Source organism: Drosophila miranda (assembly GCF_003369915.1).
Source record: "Drosophila miranda strain MSH22 chromosome Y unlocalized genomic scaffold, D.miranda_PacBio2.1 Contig_Y3_pilon, whole genome shotgun sequence".
NCBI classification, from domain to species: domain Eukaryota; kingdom Metazoa; phylum Arthropoda; class Insecta; order Diptera; family Drosophilidae; genus Drosophila; species Drosophila miranda.
The window spans coordinates 4,586,698-4,607,435 of NW_022881625.1; the positions used below are offsets into that span (position 1 = coordinate 4,586,698).

At 48.6% G+C, this 20,738-nt stretch overlaps 2 protein-coding genes across 3 annotated transcripts; both read right to left on the reverse strand.

The window, feature by feature from the left end:
- Window positions 1-2,162: 2,162 nt before the first annotated feature.
- Window positions 2,163-3,145, reverse strand: LOC117194619. Its single transcript, XM_033399147.1, has 4 exons — window positions 2,861-3,145; window positions 2,638-2,795; window positions 2,381-2,557; window positions 2,163-2,313 (listed from the first exon to the last, which is right to left on the reverse strand). Exons 1-4 carry the CDS (start codon window positions 3,143-3,145, stop codon window positions 2,163-2,165), a joined length of 771 nt encoding a protein of 256 aa, XP_033255038.1.
- A 7,810-nt stretch (window positions 3,146-10,955) lies between these two features.
- On the reverse strand, window positions 10,956-13,546 carry LOC117194778. 2 transcript variants are annotated; one of them, XM_033399269.1, is made up of 7 exons: window positions 13,270-13,546; window positions 12,299-12,676; window positions 12,076-12,233; window positions 11,820-11,996; window positions 11,606-11,752; window positions 11,271-11,534; window positions 10,956-11,181 (listed from the first exon to the last, which is right to left on the reverse strand). In XM_033399269.1, exons 1-7 carry the CDS (start codon window positions 13,528-13,530, stop codon window positions 11,079-11,081), a joined length of 1,488 nt encoding a protein of 495 aa, XP_033255160.1. In that variant the 5' UTR covers window positions 13,531-13,546; the 3' UTR covers window positions 10,956-11,078. The 2 variants fall into 2 exon arrangements, with proteins under 2 accessions (XP_033255160.1, XP_033255159.1); XM_033399268.1 differs by having other exon boundaries at window positions 12,076-12,245.
- Between the last annotated feature and the right edge of the window lie 7,192 nt (window positions 13,547-20,738).

Genomic DNA, 20,738 nt, shown 5'->3' on the forward strand with positions numbered 1-20,738 from the left:
ACCAAACTGTCGTCTAGGGCCTGAAATTGTCCAACTCCTGATGGCACTTCAGGTGACGGCGTAAACGCCAAGCTCCGCCTGAGGGGGGCCAGGAGGGCCCATGGAGTGGGGCCATAAAACAATTTTGTTGTAAATTTACGATACCCCCGGCCATGTATGACAGAAGGTACATAAATACTCGAACACATAAAGGCACGGGGCCGGAGGCAGTCGACATTTTCTTTCCACCAAGAAATTATCAAAGGATGGAGGGTAGGAAACGAAACGAGCTCCATTGCTCCACCATTCTTTTGGAGGAATAAATTAATTTATTGAATGAACAGATGGCATTTTAAATTTATTATACTTCCATAGTATTGATTTTGGGGCACATGAATTTCTCTTTACATGATAGAAAATTTAGGTGTTGGAGATTGACGTAAGGCTAATCCCGGTTTTTCACACTGGGCTTAACTTTGTATTATAATTGGACATCCCATCGTATTTATGTATATATTAAGCCTATGTTTTGTGTTTGTATGGGGGTTTCTTTCATTGTCCTCCTCACAGGACAAGTGTCTTTTAATCAAATTACAATTGGGGTTAATTTAATAAACTCTCACTTTCTACCTTTCACAGGATCTGTTCTATCTTTCATGTGTGTCCTGTGGCTGGCGCTGTGCCACTTGCAAATAATTCACTTTCTTTTGGCTCTTGTAAAGAGTGTGCGGTGTGTGTGATTATGGGTTACGTGTTCGAGAGTCTGTATGCTACGGGTGTGGATGAACATTATTGGATTGCATTGAAAGAACTGGTAGCTTAGAAATAATGTATCGGCACTGGCGTTACGTTGGCTAAACGTAACGCCCAAGAGAACTAGTCCTCTGATCTACTATAATTTTTGAATACACGTTGCTTAATCAGACGCACCAACTGTGCATAATTTTGTAAATTTTTTTTTGGGAGATATTTCTTTAAACTTTTTTTTCTTGAGTTTTGCCATTTTTAAAGTCTATCAAACAAAATTTAGAACTAAACTACGTAAAAGAAACAATTTAGAAGAACTGAAACAGCCGAAATGGAAACGAGTAGAAAAACGATGTTTCTTTTTTTGAACACCAAACGCTGGCACGGCCCTGTTCGATGCGATTCGGCTCTGATTGGTTCCGCTTCAGCTTGAGATCGGTCTGATTTGGCCAACTGATTTGGGGAAGCAGGAAAGCGCTCCCGATTTGCAATAACAACTAGTAATACACGCATATATACGGCATGATATATATGTAGGCAATGGTAAACGAAAGACAACTAGTATTCCCTGGGGGTTGGTGGTGTGGTTGTGTTGCGCCCATGTCGAGCAATCGGAACCCAGATAGGACTGGGCTGAGTTCCTTCGCTGAGGTGTGTGTGTGTGGTGTGGTGTGGTGCTGGTTTTTGTACGAACATATTTGCTTTCTAACTTATTTCCCAAATTGATTTTGATATTCCTAAATTCCGGGATCCTAACTGAATCCCTCTCTCCACGTCAAGGTCCCTCAAGTGTGCTGCTGTAGGTGTCTATGTATGTGTTACAGGTGAAATGTGTTGACATGTGTGAGTGTGTGCGTGTGGGATGGGCTACCACTGCACCGTTTCTATCTCCGGACTCCGAACGCCGCTCAGTAGACAATGAGCAGGTTGTTCTCATTGAAGCCGGCGGAGTGTCCGGCGTTGCGTACAATGAAACAGGATCCATCGAAGTGCATGCGATTCTCATTGCGACTACAAAACACAGAACAGAACGGAAGTTAGCAGAGCAGGATGATGGGCGAGGGGAGGGGGAGGGGGAGGTTGAGAGCATCGGTTTGACACTCACCGAACAAACAGATGCAAGGTCTTGCCCAGAGAGGCAGTGCAATGGATGCCAGGGGTGGTCAAAGTGGCCGAAGCATTGCCGGGACTGGTGCGAATCAAGCACTTGTTGTCCACACGAGTGACCTTCACCAGGCCATCGGCTGCCTGGGCGATGCGAAATCCGTTTATGTCATAGATCTCAGTGCCATCCTCGGTACAGGTGTAAGCTGAATTGGCAATCACGTCATGGGCTTCAGCCATATAAGAGGGACCATGCTGCGAGTCGCTGCGAGAAGTTCGGGAAATAAATCGAAATTAGCCAAATAAGAAGCGATGAAACTATACGGGGGGACTCACTCATAGAACACTGCCAGGGTGTAGTCCTTGGTCAGATCGGTGAAAGTGTCGGTTGTGGTGCGCGTCCCGGCTGTGTCCACCAGGTAGATGAGAGCGCACGCCTCGCTGGTGAAGCTCACACCCTTGTACCACATCTTGGCATAGCGACTGTAATGGGAAGATAATTCAAAGGATTCAAATATGCCACGTTGGGGTAAGGGCCATTCCCACTCACACAAAGTTATTGCCCTTCATGCCGTCGTAGGTGACTATTTCGACTTTAGCGCCGCTCTGAAAGATGCGTCCATTGGGGTGGATCAAAGCCGAGTTGCTGCAGTTGCGTGATAGAGCAACTGCCACCATGCTGCGCTGATTGAGCACGCACACCGCCTTATCCAGAGTCATGTCAATGCTGCCCCATGCAAAGAAAGGTATTAACATTAGGGGTCGGTCTTAAAGAAGAGCCAAGGGGCTGGGGGCGTCCACACTCACCGCACGCCATCGCGGAGGCGCAACTGGATGGTGCCGTTCGTCATGGCAATGGGTTCAGAGCCGGGACATGCCGGCGGTGTGTGGTTCTCGAGCTCAAAGTTGCGTGTGCTGCTCACGCGTGCCAAGGCGTATGGTGGAGGGGGCATTGGAGACGGCAACTGTTGGGAATTCTGAGATTGAGCATAGAATCGGCTAGATTTACAGATATGCAAGAGCCCCTTACCAGGCAGTAGTTCTGCTCGTTGTCGAAGCCATAGGTGGGCGTGGCATTGTAGCGCCCTGTGAGTGCCTTGCCGTTGTGCACCATTTTGCCAGCGTCTATTTCCTGCATATTCCCTGGCCCGTACTGGGGAGGGTTGGAAATGTGTGTGCCCGGCAGTTGGACGTATGGACGGGCCGACTGACTGCCGACGGGGTAATTGGCGCACTCCTTGGAAATGCCGCTGGTGATGGTGTTGGTGCCAACGGTGGCGCTGCTAGCGAGACTGGAGCTGCTGCCGCGATCCATGTGGCCCACGGAGTCCGTGCCGGAGGACAGCGAGATGTTGCTCATGCGTTGGGACAGCTGCCCCCCAGTCATGCCGACACGCAAGCTTGCTTGCTAAGGGAGGGGGGATGAGAAGGCGAGAGGTAGTAGCGGAAGTTAGATCCGGAAGGAAATGAAGAGGTGAGGAAGTGAAAGTGCCAGAAAATAATTGAATACCGGCAGGAGAGAAAACGACAGATACGAGAGAAAGTGTCAGCAGCGCAGAAATCGAATGACTTTGCAACTGTTGCTAACATTCTGTCGACATTCTGTTAACGCATGCATATACATACATACATACATATATGTATTTACATACGTGTGTGCGTTTTTCCCAATTTGCATTTGATTTTTATAGAAATTAACCAAACTATTTTGAATAGTATTAGAAGAGAAGAGAAGAGAAGAGGGGGGGGGGAATAGAGAAGGAAAATTCGAATATTAAAGTCGGAAAGTAAGAGAGCAATGGTGGAAAAGAGCGAGACGGAAAATAATAAGGTCTGAAATAACAGGAGAGGGCAATGAGGTGATGTGGCAATGCTGCTGTTGCCGAGCTGTTAAGACTGCGGCGGCTGTTAGCTCGCTGTTGATACCCTGCTAGCGCGATGATGCGGCAGTTTTGTAAAAAAAAAAGAGCGCAAGATATTGTTGATTTTGTCGTTCATCTGAGCACGCGACAAGAAGTCCTCGGCATTGAAGATCCCCACACGGGCGACCTTCGGGCTGCTTACTTGCGAGACCGGCTCCTGCTGGGAAGTCTCGCAGTCCGATGACTGGCACTGCGCCTCCTTGGTGCTGACCTTGGGCTCAACGGACTTCGGCTCGGTGACCATTTTGATTTGGCAACTTTTTTCTTCTCGCTTTCTTTTCGTCAAGTGAGTACACAAAACCGGCGTTTGTGTGTGCGTGCGTGTGTTCGTGTGTGCGGCAAAATCGAAATTTTTCACTTTAAATATGTGTGAACTTACTTGAGAATACGCGCGTGCTAAATACAGTTTTAGAATATTTTGTTCGACACTTCTCACTACGACTCTGAGAGGAATTTAAATTTTTATATTTAATTTTCCACTTTACATGAGCTCCGCTCGCTGGCACAATTTTCGAAAGGATGACTGTTCGGATTTTCACACTGAAAGTCGTCGCCCGCTCAAACCGGAATTCAAAGTGAAAAGCAGAGCTGTCTCCCGATTATAATCGGAGCGATATTCAGGGCTGCATTTCAATGTTGTATGGATGTAGATCAGATACTAATTACTGTACATTTTCGTATTATTAATGGTACTCCGTGGCTTGAGTCTTGAGCTTCACAAAAAAATGGTTTACCAAATTACCAAATGGTTAAATGGTAAAATGTTTAATTCGTACACTGCTCATTTTCACCTTGTTCGATCCTTTCGGATTCCTGTAAAGAAAATTTACCAAATACAATTCGTTCACAGACTTGCATTAAGGCGCCGCACTGACGCTGATCTATCCACAAGCCTTGAAAAAAGTATTGACCCGTCATCGTTTTGGCCCAAAGTAACTTCATTCTGGTCATGGCTATTTGTGGAATACTTCTGGCAGTCTTAATTTAATTTGGATCTCTTCCATAAACTGCGTCCACTGCAACTCTCTCTTCCCTAACTCCTCTCAAATCTGATTTCCTATAGATTATTAATTGGTACTTTGTATCGTTGCCCAACTAGAATTGGATTTAAGTCAGCTTGAATGCATTTCCGTCGGCCTAATCCTATTTCACGCTTTTAGAGTCGGACAAATGAAGTTTGCCAGCATCAAAGTCAAGCAAAATCGAATTAAGCAATAGGCGCCGCTCCCAACAGCATCAAGCAGAAGCTTTAAAGCATATTAGAAAATTGAAAAGTCAGCAAAAAGAGTTGCACTTGGCCATGTAAAAGTACTGTGCTGTGTGCTCGATGGTGGCATAAAACTGAAAGTTTCAATTTTCTGAAGTGCTCGCCTTGGCTCGAGAAGGTTGCGAAATGCCAAGTGTCAGTGCCAAAGGAGGCGGCTAAGCACGGAGGAGCCTCATCTTGGTGGGTTACTGCTGATGCAGTGTATCGCATATCTGCTTCGTCAGTTGGAATTTCTGGCATCATCCTTACGTGAGGGTACACACTTGTGTCCTGGAATTTTCGTGCAAAATATAATAGTGCTAGGTGCCCATTTATGTATGTACAAGCTAAGCTCTCTATAGCGGACACATGGTTCCAGTAATTCAATCCGTACTATCCATATAGTGTAAGTAGCGAATGTGTACAGCTCTTGTTAGATGTTTGGTTCTACCCAAATTGTCGGATATGTGCGGATAATGCTGGGGGGCTGTTGACAAATTAGCCAAAATTTAGAATTTGGCAGGCCCTGAAGGACGCCCGTCCGCGCTTGTGGCAATGAAAATTAGCTGAGACATCGCACGTCTGGTGTGTGGGGGAGTGTTATTGTTTTGCCACCTTGTAGTCTGGATCGTAGAGAACTATTGTCGAACGGTTCAGTTCAGTAGGCAACCCTGAACTTCTTGCGAATCGATTGACAACTATATCCCCTCGCCTGCTCACATGATTGATGCTGGCTTTCACTTTTTCGGCTAGAGCGCATTGACTTCCCCTGCATTTGGCCATCGCTGCCCACGCAGCATGGCACAGCGAATATTCGCCTAAAAATTCTATCTCATTTTGCTTTTGACATATTTGAAATTTATTTTCGGTGCTGATGCTGCCACCCCGATGCTGTTGCTGTTGCAGCTGCATCTGCACCTCCGCCCACGCACTGCATTGACTCAGTTTGAGAGTGAAAATAAAAAAGAACAGTTGGCAAATACTGTAAATTCCGAATGAAATACGGAAACTCATTTGTAAAACGCTACAATGCCTTGACCGGCTCCACCACCTCTTTTGTTGTCACTTACAGCAGCCGCAAGCGAACAAATTGGTTAACCTCCTTTTATTTTTTTCCTTTCCTTTTTTTGGTAGTACGAGTCCAAATTTATGGTTCGTAAATGTGAATGTGGGATTTTTGTCGAGCCATTACCAATTGGACGGCCATTTACGGCAGGCAAAGGCAGAGAGGAAGCAGAATTGAGGTCTTTTTCTAGTTTGAATTGCTTGTTGATTATTTGCTTGCCACATTTTAATTAACTGGATTTCGTTTCGCAGAACGAATGTGTAACAGTAAGCTTTTGGCAGCGAGCACTGCTCTGAAATATTCTATCTATGCTCCAAGGGGATTTCATTTCCACTCGGTCGAATGCGAAATGTGGAAAAACTATTTTCGTCGACCCAAGGAAACTCATGAAAGTGTCAGTGAACTTTGGCGCAGACAAATCCGGCCGAGACGGCCCCAGACGGCCAAGACCCAGACCACACAGGGTGTGGGTGTAGCTGTGGGTGTGAGGAGCATGTGACATTTTCAGAGCTGGGCCAACAAATGGGTTCAGCCTGGGCCTGGGCCTACAGCAAAACATTTTGGCCTTCGCCATCCATAAATTTCCAGATCGCAACTTTGCTCTTCGGATTGCTTCGAGTTTATTGTACGTACTTTGGCCCCAGCAAATACGAGTATTTGAAGCCTTTGGCACGTACCTCTTTAATCCGTAAGTTGGCCCATTGAAGAGGCCTGGACTGGCACCAGCTATGCATTTCTGTTAGGCCGTTGCCAAGTGGATTAGCGCAAATATTTTAAATTTCTGTTGGTCGGTCCACAGACAAGAGTGCTGAGAGGCTTTACTTTGCGGCTTAATTAAACTCAATTATAATCGTGTTGACACTTTTGTTATTCTGTATTCTGTAGTTGTTTTTGTTGGGGCGAAAGCAAATTAAAACTTCAAACTTGATAAATGCCGAGTGCGAACAAAACTTCTGCTCCATTATGGATTGTTTTACCTGAAGATTAGTTGGGAATCTCGATTGCAATTACTCCAACGAATCTCATTGCCGGAGAGTGGTCCAACCACAGGAAATTTAATTGCTTTCGAGTGGGTTTCAATTACGCAAATTGCATTAGACATCACCACGCACGGATTCCCAATGAATCCAAACATATAGTACTCTTAGCTGTATATTAGTTTTGATTCGGATCAAGCTATCGGCCTTGCCAGCTGTACCTAGCCCAAGTTTTGCCCCAATCAGTGTAGGAATTCCCTCTTGCTGCATCGCAAAACATCACCAAATGTCAGAAAAGGGGTCTCCTCCAAGGCTGCCGCACTTTGACCTGCCTGCTCTACTCAGGTGGAGGCTGGTGTGATTGATTTGATTGCTGTCACCGACTGGGATGACAATCCATCCAATTCAATGAGCTACTCACTTTCGCCTCGAGTTTGTCCTGGGTCTTCCAGATGTCCTTTGAAGTCCTCTTCAGAGGTATCGCTCCCGGGCGAAATGAAAGTCGTTTACATTTTTTATCAACTTTAAGTGGAAGATTATGGAGGGCACTTCGTGCTGGTTTTCGTACAACTTACCCCTGGGAACGTTTTCATAATTTTCTACCTCCAACATTGCCATTTATTTCCCATTAAATGTGCCGTGCCCCAGGACGGCTCCCAGGACCCCCAGGGCGGCGGAAGATGTGCATTTATCCATTACCGTTGACGTTGCTGTCGACTCTCCTCTCCGCTCGAATCACCCGGTTAAAATGTAATTATCCTGCCTGGACTCGGCACTCCATGGCGTTGCATTCCACGTCTGAAATTCAGCCATGTCTTAATAGCCGGAAATCGAGTTGACTTGCCCTATGCCCTGGCCAAATGCATGTGGAATGAACTCGTTCGGAGTGTTATGGCTGTGAATTCAAGTTAATTGAATATCTATAGACGTGCATGGTGCCGAAGCAGAGGGGCCTCGCATAATTGTCGGCTCATTAAACAATAATGCAGGAAAATTGATGCCCGGCCTTTTTCCATTCCATTCCCCATTTTTGGAGGAAATTGAATTTCATAAACTTTCCGATGAAAAACAGGGTTGCGGGGGAGCCTCCCCAGCTAAGTTCCCAGCAGCAATTAGTGCGCTCTGTCTCGGGAGTGCCCGGCTTCGGAAGTGGCAGGAGCCCCGAGAAGCGGCAGGAACGTGGCCGGAGTCACCGACGTGCCGTGCCTTGCCGTGCCGTGCGTCAGCTGGGGAAAAACGAAACTAAAAAGTTTGTTTATGCTAAGAATGCCAGCGGAACTGCTGGCAGGAGGTGGAGTGGGAGCTGGGAGGCTTGGGGGCTTGGATGCTGGCAGGATGCGGCTCTCTCTGATGGCATTGACATCAGCAACACGGCCACGGCTGTTGTCATTCAAGTTTTCTAATCAATTCTGATTTAATTTTACGCCCAATTAAGTGGGAAAAGCTTTTGATGTTGGGCACACGGGTGCGAGCGGCAAATGGATGCAGACAAGGACTCGCAGGGGCGCAGTCACACAAGCGTGAGAATTGAATATGCCACAGATACATATGTGGGGTCGGTCCTTTGCTCGCACGAGTCCCAGTTAGGCTCTCACACTTGAATAAAGCCATTCCAGACATCAATATTTTGATCCTTCCCTGGTTGGGCTATTTGTTCTTACCGCTGCTTCTGTATCCACGCTGTGGCTTCCGCACCCGCTCTCACTGCTCCACGCTTTCACACACTTTCCGTATGCATCTCTCTTTCTCTCTCTTTGTGTATCTCGAACCATGGAACAACTATCTTCTTATGACAGAGACAGACGTGGCAGATAGTTCCGCCAATACATTATCCAATAATCTTTATCAACAGCCACAGCCAGCGCTGTAGCTCCAGCTCCAGGTTAAGTTTGTTGGAAACTTTAGTCGGCATGACAGTCGATCCGATATCCCTGTGCATTTGGATTTGTTTGCAGGTAACGACAAGGCTCAAGACATTTTACTAATTAAATATCAATGTACTTTTCCTTCCATTTGCCTAATTTGCGCTGTCAACAGCAAGACAAACGATATTGTAGTCTAAAAGAGTGTACACACTGGCCGCCCAGGGTTGTCACGCTACGATAAAATAAAAACAGCTGTGTCGTAAATGTGCGATTAAAAATTAAACGAAATATTTGTATCCCCGCGAAGCTTGGTTTTTGGAGATCAAAAAGGTCTTCCATATCCCGATGATCCGAAGATAGGGCTTATCCGAAGTCCCTTCAAAATGGAAGAGCGTAATCCGCTTTTACATTAAATCGGATTTAAATATAAACTCTATAGCGGCAGATATTCAAATTTATTTTCTTGGAAATCCTCACAGAAATTTAAATGATTAAATTCCAAGTGCTCTTAAAGATGGGAAACCCAAACAAACTGTCGTCTAGGGCCTGAAATTGTCCAACTCCTGATGGCACTTCAGGTGACGGCGTAAACGCCAAGCTCCGTCTGAGGGGGGCTAGGAGGGCCCATGGAGTGGGGCCATAAAACAGTTTTGTTGTAAATTTACGATACCCCCGGCCATGTATGACAGAAGGTACATAAATACTCGAACACATAAAGGCACGGGGCAGGAGGCAGTCGACATTTTCTTTCCACCAGGAAATTAGCAAAGGATGGAGGGTAGGAAACGAAACGAGCTCCATTGCTCCACCATTCTTTTGGAGGAATAAATTAATTTATTGAATGAATAGATTGCATTTAAAATTTATTATACTTCCATAGTATTGATTTTGGGGCACATGAATTTCTCTTTACATGATAGAAAATTTTGGTGTTGGAGATTGACGTAAGGCTAATCCCGGTTTTTCACACTGGGCTTAACTTTGTATTATAATTGGACATCCCATCGTATTTATGTATATATTAAGCCTATGTTTTGTGTTTGTATGGGGGTTTTTTTCATTGTCCTCCTCACAGGACAAGTGTCTTTTAATCAAATTACAATTGGGGTTAATAAACTCTCACTTTCTACCTTTCACAGGATCTGTTCTATCTTTCATGTGTGTCCTGTGGCTGTTTTAACTGTGGCTGGCGCTGTGCCACTTGCAAATAATTCACTTTCTTTTGCCTCTTGTAAAGAGTGTGCGGTGTGTGTGATTATGGGTTACGTGTTCGAGTGTCTGTATGCTACGGGTGTGGATGAACATTATTGGATTGCATTGAAAGAAGTGGTAGCTTAGAAATAATGTATCGGCACTGGCGTTACGTTGCCTAAACGTAAGGCCCAAGAGAACTAGTCCTCTGATCTACTATAATTGTTGAATACACGTTGCTTAATCAGACGCACCAACTGTGCATAATTTTGTAAATTTTTTCTTGGGAGATATTTCTTTAAACTTTTTTTTCTTGAGTTTTGCCATTTTTAAAGTCTATCAAACAAAATTTAGAACTGAACTGCGTAAAAGAAACAATTTAGAAGAACTGAAAAAGCCGAAATGGAAACTAGTAGAAAAACGACGTTTCTTTTTTTGAACACCAAACGCTGGCACGGCCCTGTTCGATGCGATTCGGCTCTGATTGGTTCCGCTTCAGCTTGAGATCGGTCTGATTTGGCCAACTGATTTGGGGAAGCAGGAAAGCGCACCCGATTTGCAATAACAACTAGTAATACACGCATATATACGGCATGATATATATGTAGGCAATGGTAAACGAAAGACAACTAGTATTCCCTGGGGGTTGGTGGTGTGGTTGTGTTGCGCCCATGTCGAGCAATCGGAACCCAGATAGGACTGGGCTGAGTTCCTTCGCTGAGGTGTGTGTGTGTGTGGTGTGGTGTGGTGCTGGTTTTTGTACGAACATATTTGCTTTCTAACTTATTTCCCAAATTGATTTTGATATTCCTAAATTCCGGGATCCTAACTGAATCCCTCTCTCCACGTCAAGGTCCCTCAAGTGTGCTGCTGTAGGTGTCTATGTATGTGTTCCAGGTGAAATGTGTTGACATGTGTGAGTGTGTGCGTGTGGGATGGGCTACCACTGCGCCGTTTCTATTTCCGGACTACGAACGCCGCTCAGTAGACAATGAGCAGGTTGTTCTCATTGAAGCCGGCGGAGGGTCCGGCGTTGCGTACAATGAAACAGGATCCATCGAAGTGCATGCGCTTCTCATTGCGACTACAAAGGACAGAACAGAACGTAAGTTAGCAGAGCAGGATGACGGGCGAGGGGGAGGGGGAGGTTGAGAGCATCGGTTTGACACTCACCGAACAAACAGATGCGAGGTCTTGCCCAGAGAGGCAGTGCAATGGATGCCAGGTGTGGTCAAAGTGGCCGATCCATTGCCGGGACTGGTGCGAATCAAGCACTTGTTGTCCACACGAGTGACCTTCACCAGGCCATCGGCTGCCTGGGTGATGCGAAATCCGTTTATGTCATAGATCTCAGTGCCATCCTCGGTACAGGTGTAAGCTGAATTGGCAATCACGTCATGGGCTTCAGCCATATAAGAGGGACCATGGCGCGAGTCGCTGCGAGAAGTTCGGGAATTAAATCGAAATTAGCCAAATAAGAAGCGATGCAATTGGCCGGGGGGACTCACTCATAGAACACTGCCAGGGTGTAGTCCTTGGTCAGATCGGTGAAAGTGTCGGTTGTGGTGCGCGTCCCGGCTGTGTCCACCAGGTAGATGAGAGCGCACGCCTCGCTGGTGAAGCTCACACCCTTGTACCACATCTTGGCATAGCGACTGTAATGGGAAGATAATTAAATGATTCAAAAGATGCCACGTTGGGGTAAGGGCCATTCCCACTCACACAAAGTTATTGCCCTTCATGCCGTCGTAGGTGACTATTTCGACTTTAGCGCCGCTCTGAAAGATGCGTCCATTGGGGTGGATCAAAGCCGAGTTGCTGCAGTTGCGTGATAGAGCAACTGCCACCATGCTGCGCTGATTGAGCACGCGCACCGCCTTATCCAGAGTCATGTCAATGCTGCCCATGCAAAGAAAGGTATTAACATTAGGGGTCGGTCTTAAAGAAGAGCCAAGGGGCTGGGGGCGTCCACACTCACCGCACGCCATCGCGGAGGCGCAACTGGATGGTTCCGTTCGTCATGGGAATGGGTCCAGAGCCGGGACATGCCGGCGGTGTGTGGTTCTCGAGCTCGAAGTTGCGTGTGCTGCTCACGCGTGCCAAGGCGTATGGTGGAGGGGGCAATGGAGACGGCAACTGTTGGGAATTCTGAGATTGAGCATAGAATCGGCTAGATTTACAGATATGCAGGAGCCCCTTACCAGGCAGTAGTTCTGCTCGTTGTCGAAGCCATAGGTGGGCGTGGCATTGTAGCGCCCTGTGAGTGCCTTGCCGTTGTGCGCCATTTTGCCAGCGTCTATTTCCTGCATATTCCCTGGCCCGTACTGGGGAGGGTTGGAAATGTGTATGCCCGGCAGTTGGACGTATGGACGGGCCGACTGACTGCCGACGGGGTAATTGGCGCACTCCTTGGAAATGCCGCTGGTGATGGTGTTGGTGCCAACGGTGTCGCTGCTAGCGAGACTGGAGCTGCTGCCGCGATCCATGTGGCCCACGGAGTCCGTGCCGGAGGACAGCGAGATGTTGCTCATGCGTTGGGACAGCTGCCCCCCAGTCATGCCGACACGCAAGCTTGCTTGCTATGGGAGGGGGGATGAGAAGGCGAGAGGTAGTAGCGGAAGTTAGATCCGGAAGGAAATGAAGAGGTGAGGAAGTGAAAGTGCCAGAAAATAATTGAATACCGGCAGGAGAGAAAACGACAGATACGAGAGAAAGTGTCAGCAGCGCAGAAATCGAATGACTTTGCAACTGTTGCTAACATTCTGTCGACATTCTGTTAACGCATGCATATACATACATACATACATATATGTATTTACATACGTGTGTGCGTTTTTCCCAATTTGCATTTGATTTTTATAGAAATTAACCAAACTATTTTGAATAGTATTAGAAGAGAAGAGAAGAGAAGAGGGGGGAATAGAGAAGGAAAATTCGAATATTAAAGTCGGAAAGTAAGAGAGCAATGGTGGAAAAGAGCGAGACGGAAAATAAGGTCTGAAATAACAGGATTTCCAATGAGGTGATGTGGCAATGCTGCTGTTGCCGAGCTGTTAAGACTGCGGCGGCTGTTAACTCGCTGTTGATACCCTGCTAGCGCGATGATGCGGCAGTTTTGTAAATGTCTGAAAATTGAAGAAACTTTCACGTTATTGCTTGGAATTTCACTTACCGGCGATGGGTTGTTGGTGTAGACGGAGCGCTGGCGCACCCCGTTGGGCGGCATGGTGGGCGAGCGCAAGATGTTGTTGATTTTGTCGTTCATCTGAGCACGCGACAAGAAGTCCTCAGCATTGAAGATCCCCACACGGGCGCCCTTCGGGCTGCTTACTTGCGAGACCGGCTCCTGCTGGGAAGTCTCGCAGTCCGATGACTGGCACTGCGCCTCCTTGGTGCTGACCTTGGGCTCAACGGACTTCGGCTCGGTGACCATTTTGATTTGGCAACTTTTTACTTCTCGCTCTTTCTTTTCGTCAAGTGAGTTCACAAAACCGGCGTTTTTCACTTTAAATATGTGTGAACTTACTTGAGAACACGCGCGTGCTAAATACAGTTTTAGAATATTTTGTTCGACACTTCTCACTACGACTCTGAGAGGAATTTTAATTTTTATATTTTATTTTCCACTTTACATGAGCTCCGCTCGCTGGCACAATTTTCGAAGGTATGACTGTTCGGATGTTCACACTGAAAGTCGTCGCCTGCTCAAACCGGAATTCAAAGTGAAAAGCAGAGCTGTCTCCCGATTATATTCGGAGCGATATTCAGGGCTGCATTTCAATGTTGTATGGATGTAGATCAGATACTAATTACTGTACATTTTCGTATTATTAATGGTACTCCGTGGCTTGAGTCTTGAGCTTCACAAAAAAAATGGTTTACCAAATTACCAAATGGTTAAATGGTAAAATGTTTAATTCGTACACTGCTCATTTTCACCTTGTTCGATCCTTTCGGATTCCTGTAAAGAAAATTTACCAAATACAATTCGTTCACAGACTTGCATTAAGGCGCCGCACTGACGCTGATCTATCCACAAGCCTGGAAAAAAGTATTGACCCGTCATCGTTTTGGCCCAAAGTAACTTCATTCTGGTCATGGCTATTTGTGGAATACTTCTGCCAGTCTTAATTTAATTTGGATCTCTTCCATAAGCTGCGTGCACTGCAACTCTCTCTTCCCTAACTCCTCTGAAATCTGATTTCCTATAGATTATTAATTGGTACTTTGTATCGTTGCCCAACTAGAAATGGATTTAAGTCAGCTTGAATGCATTGCCGTCGGCCTAATCCTATTTCACGCTTTTAGAGTTGGACAAATGAAGTTTGCCAGCATCAAAGTCAAGCAAAAGCGAATTAAGCAATAGGCGCCGCTCCCAACAGCATCAAGCAGAAGCTTTAAAGCATATTAGAAAATTGAAAAGTCAGCCAAAAGAGTTGCACTTGGCCATGTAAAAGTACTGTGCTGTGTGCTCGATGGTGGCATAAAACTGAAAGTTTCAATTTTCTGAAGTGCTCGCCTTGGCTCGAGAAGGTTGCGAAATGCCAAGTGTCAGTGGCAAAGGAGGCGGCTAAGCACGGAGGAGCCTCATCTTGGTGGGTTACTGCTGATGCAGTGTATCGCATATCTGCTTCGTCAGTTGGAATTTCTGGCATCATCTTTACGTGACGGTACACACTTGTGTCCTGGAATTTGCATGCAAAATATAATAGTGCTTGGTGCCCATTTATGTATGTACAAGCTAAGCTCTCTATAGCGGACACATGGTTCCAGTAATTCAATCCGTACTATCCATATAGTGTAAGTAGCGAATGTGTACAGCTTTTGTTAGATGTTTGGTTCTACCCAAATTGTCGGATATGTGCGGATAATGGTGGGGGGCTGTTGACATATTAGCCAAAATTTAGAATTTGGCAGGCCCTGAAGGACGCCCGTCCGCGCTTGTGGCAATGAAAATTAGCTGAGACATCGCACGTCTGGTGTGTGGGGGAGTGTTATTGTTTTGCCACCTTGTAGTCTGGATCGTAGAGAACTCTTGTCGAACGGTTCAGTTCAGTAGGCAACCCTGAACTTCTTGCGAATCGATTGACAACTATATCCCCTCGCCTGCTCACATGATTGATGCTGGCTTCCACTTTTTCGGCTAGAGCGCATTGACTTCCCCTGCATTTGGCCATCGCTGCCCACGCAGCATGGCACAGCGAATATTCGCCTAAAAATTCTATCTCATTTTGCTTGTGACATATTTGAAATTTATTTTCGGTGCTGATGCTGCCACCCCGATGCTGTTGCTGTTGCTGTTGCAGCTGCATCTGCACCTCCGCCCACGCACTGCATTGACTCAAATTGAGAGTGAAAATAAAAAAGAACAGTTGGCACATACTGTATTTATAGAAAATGCAATATGCATGGAATCCGAATGAAATACGGAAACTCATTTGCAAAAGGCTACAATGCCTTGACCGGCTCCACCACCTCTTTTGTTGTCACTTACAGCAGCCGCAAGCGAACAAATTGGTTAACCTCCTCTTATTTTTGTCCTTTCCTTTTTTTGGTAGTACGAGTCCATATTTATGGTTCGTTAATATGATTTTGGGATTTTTGTCGAGCCATTACCAATTGGACGGCCATTTACGGCAGGCAAAGGCAGAGAGGAAGCAGAATTGTGGTCTTTTTCTAGTTTGAATTGCTTGTTGATTATTCGCTTGCCACATTTTAATTAACTGGATTTCCTTTTTCACAACGAATGTGTAACAGTAAGCTTTTGGCAGCGAGCACTGCTCTGAAATATTCTATCTATGCTCCAAGGGGATTTCATTTCCACTCGGTCGAATGCGAAATGTGGAAAAACTATTTTCGTCGACCCAAGAAAACTTATGAAAGTGTCAGTGAACTTTGGCGCAGACAAATCCGGCCGAGACGGGATGCACTGGCTGCACAGCTGAAGAGTGTTGCAATCGTTGACGTCATAGCAGTTGGAACAGTGGCGTCATCAGGCGGCAGAAGTAGAAGAGGCACGCAGCCAGATTGATGGGGAGCTTGGGGCATAATTGAAATGGTTTTAAAAATCCATTCTTAATGTGTTTCGCCTTCGCTATTAAATCCTTTTCCATTTGCATTAAAAACAATTAGCGCCCGCGACGCCACTTTCCTTTGTCGACAGCGGGAGAGGGAGCGGGGGGAGCGGGGGAGCCTTGCCTCCGGTTTGGGAGGGGGAAAATTAATTGATTGTCAAGATGAGGCAGCGGCAACAAATAAATGTGTCTCGTCATTCAGCAGGCGATATTTCTTGCCACACACTCGCATATAGAGTAGATAGTGCCGCGTCGTCTGTCAGCTATTAAATTACATTCACACATATCCGTGTACACACACACACGTACAAGTGTGCATGGAGCTTCACACACAGCAGCTGATCGCGCCGCCAGACAGGTGATCGCGTAGAGTTGCCACGCGGACGGTGTTGCCAGACAGCCCCGATCGACCCAGGGCTGCCAGAGTGTTGGAGAGAGCTGGAGTTGCGCGCCAACGGAGGGAGATTTTAATTTCGAAATTCAAATTCTAAAGTAAACAATAGGAATGGAGGAGGATGAAAAGCTCGCCTTCAGGAAGGGTAGCATGCTCGCCCGATCGCCGGCACCCGAGCCATCTCCATCTCCAGCAGCAGCGCCGCAGAGTCGGGGCCTTGATTCTAGGGAGACCCCCAAGAGGGTTCGGGACCCAGCCAGCCCGGGAAGTTCCCAGAGGCAAACGCCGCCCAAGAAGAGCAAGGCCCACCAGGAGGCTACCTGCCTTGAGAACCTCTCGGAGCTGGGAAAAATCCTTGATGAGGTTCAGACCAGGATGATGGACAAAAATACGCGCCACATCAACATGGCCACCAGAGCACTGTTAGTGCGCATGAAGGAGCTGCACTCGAACATCATCGAATCGAGCCAAGAGGCTGCAGCGGGTAGAAGCGCGCTGCAGGAAGGCTCCGACGCCCAAGGCCTGTGCCCGAAATGCTCACAGAGCACGCGGAGCGCAGACAAGGAGCAGCAGACAACGACCGTCTGGTGGAAAGATGCCGCAGCGCAAACCGAACCGTGGCGTAGACTTAGCCAGCCATCCGTGGCCGAAGGTCCAATGGGGGAGCCGGGAACCCCACCTACGCGCCCAAGGCAGCGAAAAGGAGCTATCGCAACCAAGAGGACCCTTAAAAAGACCCCGTTGCGGCCACACGGAGACGTGGCGACGACCAGCGCCATGAGGCCTCCCAAGAGCCCCGGAATCCCGGACAGCGAATGGAGCGTGGTGGCCAAGAGGCCGAGAGCAGCACGCCGCGATCGCCCAGACGTGGTCATAGTTCAGGCCCCCGGGAAGTCGTACAGCGAGGTTCTGGCAATGGTCACCAGACGACACGACAACCAGCTTTCCGACCTGGGAAGCTGCGTCTCCAAGGTACGCCGCACCATAAACGGCAACCTTCTGCTGGAGGTGGCAAAAAATAGCGTGGAGAGTGCTGAGGGCATGAAAGCCAGCATCGCACGTGTCCTCGGCGCTGGAGCGTCTGTGCGCGCAATGACGGAAGACTCGAAGACTTGTTTTCCCAGTTGGAGATACGGGACATCGACTCCCTCGCGACGGAGCAGGAGATCTGTGCCGCTCTAACTCGCAAATTCAACATTGACGACGGTCGAGAAAGAGTCCGCAGTCTGCGCCGCGGATACGCGGAGTCCCAGCTGGCGGTGGTCAGCTTGCCCTTCTCCCTGGGCCAAGCGGTCCTGTAAGGCGGCAAGGTGAGGATCGGCTGGACCATATGTAGGATCCGGGAAAGAGATGGACTCCCAAGGTGCTACCGATGCCTGGAACCCGGGCATATCGCACGGAACTGCAAGAGTACAGTGGATAGGAGTGGCTGCTGCATCAAATTCGGGGAGAAAGGGCACAAAGTTGCCGAATGCAAAAAAGAGCCTGCGTGCTTCATCTGCTCAGCAGCTGGAAAGAAGGAGGTCACGCACCAGGCAGGCACTAAAAACTGCCCAGCTACGCGAAGCGGGGTCGGCAAAACCAGGACGACATGCAGTTGATTCAACTCAACCTGAATCACTGCAGGGCCGCACAGGATCTCCTGACGCAGACAATGCGCGAGCTTGGCTCTGAGGTGGCACTCCTCAGCGAACCACATAAGGTGGGCAGCAGCAGCAATTGCGCGACACCAAGTCGGCAGACGGGTTAGTCCGAGGGTATGTAGGTGGCATATGGTTCTACAGCGTCCGATCTGAAGGATCTGAAGACCGCCATAAGGAACAGCAAGAGGGAATGCTTCCTTAAGCTGTGTGATGCCGCCGAAGAGGACCCCTGGGGAGGCGCGTACAGGATGGTAGTGAAGAGGCTGAACGCGGGCAGCAAAGCTCCAACAGATCCAGAGGCACTGGAGGGTATAGTCAGGGCACTGTTTCCTCGAGGACGGCAGATCCCTAGCTCCCTGCGGTTCGAGCATAGCCCGAGCGACATCTGCGAGGTTCCGGAAGCCGAGGTGTTGCAGGCAGGCAGAAACCTGATACCTAGGAAGGCTCCGGGCCCGGATGAGATCCCCAACAGCGCGTTGAAGCTGGCACTTCTCCTACTCCCGAGGGAAGTTGCGGGCCTTTTCAACAAATGCCTCCAGGAGGGGACGTTCCCCGAGAGTTGGAAAAGGCAACGGCTGCTACTATTAACCAAGCCGGGCAAGCCGCCAGGGGTGGCCTCTTCCTACAGGCCCATCTGCCTTCTGGACTCCATGGGAAAAGTCTTCGAAAGGGTGATCGGTGCGAGGCTGATCGCAGCCATCGAAGCAGCAGGCGGTCTCTCCCAGAACCAATACGGGTTCAGGAAAGGGAGGTCGACGCTGGACGCCATCTTGAGGGTCGTACAAACGGCGGAGGAAGCCATTGCTGGGACTAGGTGGAGAGGCGGAACCAAGTCCTATTGTCTGGTGGTGACACTGGACATAAGGAACGCCTTAACCTCGGCCGACTGGACCCGGACGCTGGAGGCACTGAGGTCCTTAAACATCCCGGGCTACCTACTGAATATAGCGCGCAGCTATTTCAGCAATAGGGTGCTGACAATGGACACATGTCAGGGCTCTAGGGCATACGAAGTCGCAGCCGGAGTCCCGCAGGGCTCCGTTTTGGGACCTCTGCTCTGGAACGCCATGTACGACGGGGTCCTACGGCTCCTGATGCCAGCCAACACTAACCTGGTGGGTTTCGCTGACGACGTCGCAATAGTGGCGGTAGCGAAGGAACTTGCCGCAGTGGAGGAGCTTGCCAACGTCGCCATACAAGCCGTCGAGGCGTGGCTAGCCGCCGCGGGCTGGAGCTGGCGGCCCAAAAAACGGAGGCGGTCCTGATATCCAGCCGTAAAGTGGTCGAGACCGCCAGAGTGCAGGTTGGTGGGACCGCGATCGAATCGCAGAGGTCCATCAAGTACCTTGGAGTCCTCATCGACACGCACCTGTCCTTCACAGAGCATCTAGAATACGTCCACACGAAGGCCGGTGGGACCGCGGGAGCGCTATCCAGGATGCTGCTAAACACCAGAGGGCCAAAGCAGGCAACGAGGAAACTGCTGACGAGCGTCGTGAAGTCGCAGATGCTCTACGCCACACCGGTGTGGGCAGAAGCCGCGAAGGTGAGGAGCTACATGCGAGGAGTGGAGGCAACGTACAGACTGTGCGCCATTAGGATCGCGTGCTCGTTCCGGACCATCTCAGACGAAGCCGCGTTAGTCATTGCCGGGCAAGTTCCGCTCAGGGAGCTGATAAGGGAGAGGAAGGAGATCCATGATGCCATGACGGACAGTGCAGCCGAGGTACGCTCCAAAGCAGAAATTAAGGACGCCGCCAGAAGGACCAGCATAGACAGATGGCAGACTCGATGGGACCACTCACCCAAAGGCCGATGGACCCACACCCTCATCCCAAGCATAGCATGCTGGGTTGAAAGGAAGCACGGCCAGGTGGATTTCTACCTTACCCAGGCACTGAGCGGACATGGCTGCTTCCGCGGCTACCTCAAGCGCTTCGGCCACGAGACAGAGGACTGGTGCCCGAGTGTGGCTCAGTCATAGAGGAGGACGCTCGCCACGTCCTCTTCGACTGCCACAGGTTTGACCTCGAGCGTCAGACATTGGAGACAGCAGCAGGGTCTAGGGTCAGCACCGAGACTCTGGTGCCGCTGATGCTGGCAGACCCGAAGGTGTGGGAAGCGGCCGCGGAGTTCGCCTCTAGCGTGATGCGAACGCTTAGGTCCTTGGAGAGAAGGCGGAAGGAGCAGACGGAGTAGGTGTCCACGCCACTGCGAAGCAATGCTTTGCGGCAGTACCGCAGTCCGCGGGGCCCCTAGTCCCAACATACTCTTGTCCGTTAAATTAAGTTAAATATAAATTGTATAGTATATATTATAGAGCAAATAAATAAGTATATGAATATAAAAAAAAAAAAAAGTGTACATGGGAGAAGATCTTGCGGATTGGCACGCGTCGCCTGGCTAAAAGCCTCGGCTTGACTTCCATCAATATTTTGGCATTCCTGGCATTTTCCTCATTCCTCATCGAATCATCGCGCAGGGCTCGTGAAATTTGAGTGACTGTGTTGTTTACACATCTCAAGTAAAT

What these genes read in the sequence shown, in the direction of transcription:
- LOC117194619 (XM_033399147.1), bottom strand. Translation starts at nt 3,145, where the DNA reads ATGGATCGCGGCAGCAGCTCCAGTCTCGCTAGCAGCGCCACCGTTGGC. An exon ending in ACGAGCAGAACTACTGCCTG is followed by an intron (nt 2,796 to 2,860) that starts GTAAGGGGCTCT and finishes AATTCCCAACAG; the next exon opens with TTGCCGTCTCCAATGCCCCC. An exon ending in ATGAAGGGCAATAACTTTGT is followed by an intron (nt 2,314 to 2,380) that starts GTGAGTGGGAAT and finishes TTCCCATTACAG; the next exon opens with TCGCTATGCCAAGATGTGGT.
- LOC117194778 (XM_033399268.1), bottom strand. Translation starts at nt 13,530, where the DNA reads ATGGTCACCGAGCCGAAGTCCGTTGAGCCCAAGGTCAGCACCAAGGAG. An exon ending in ACGAGCAGAACTACTGCCTG is followed by an intron (nt 12,246 to 12,298) that starts GTAAGGGGCTCC and finishes GCTCAATCTCAG; the next exon opens with AATTCCCAACAGTTGCCGTC. An exon ending in ACCCTGGCAGTGTTCTATGA is followed by an intron (nt 11,535 to 11,605) that starts GTGAGTCCCCCC and finishes AACTTCTCGCAG; the next exon opens with CGACTCGCGCCATGGTCCCT.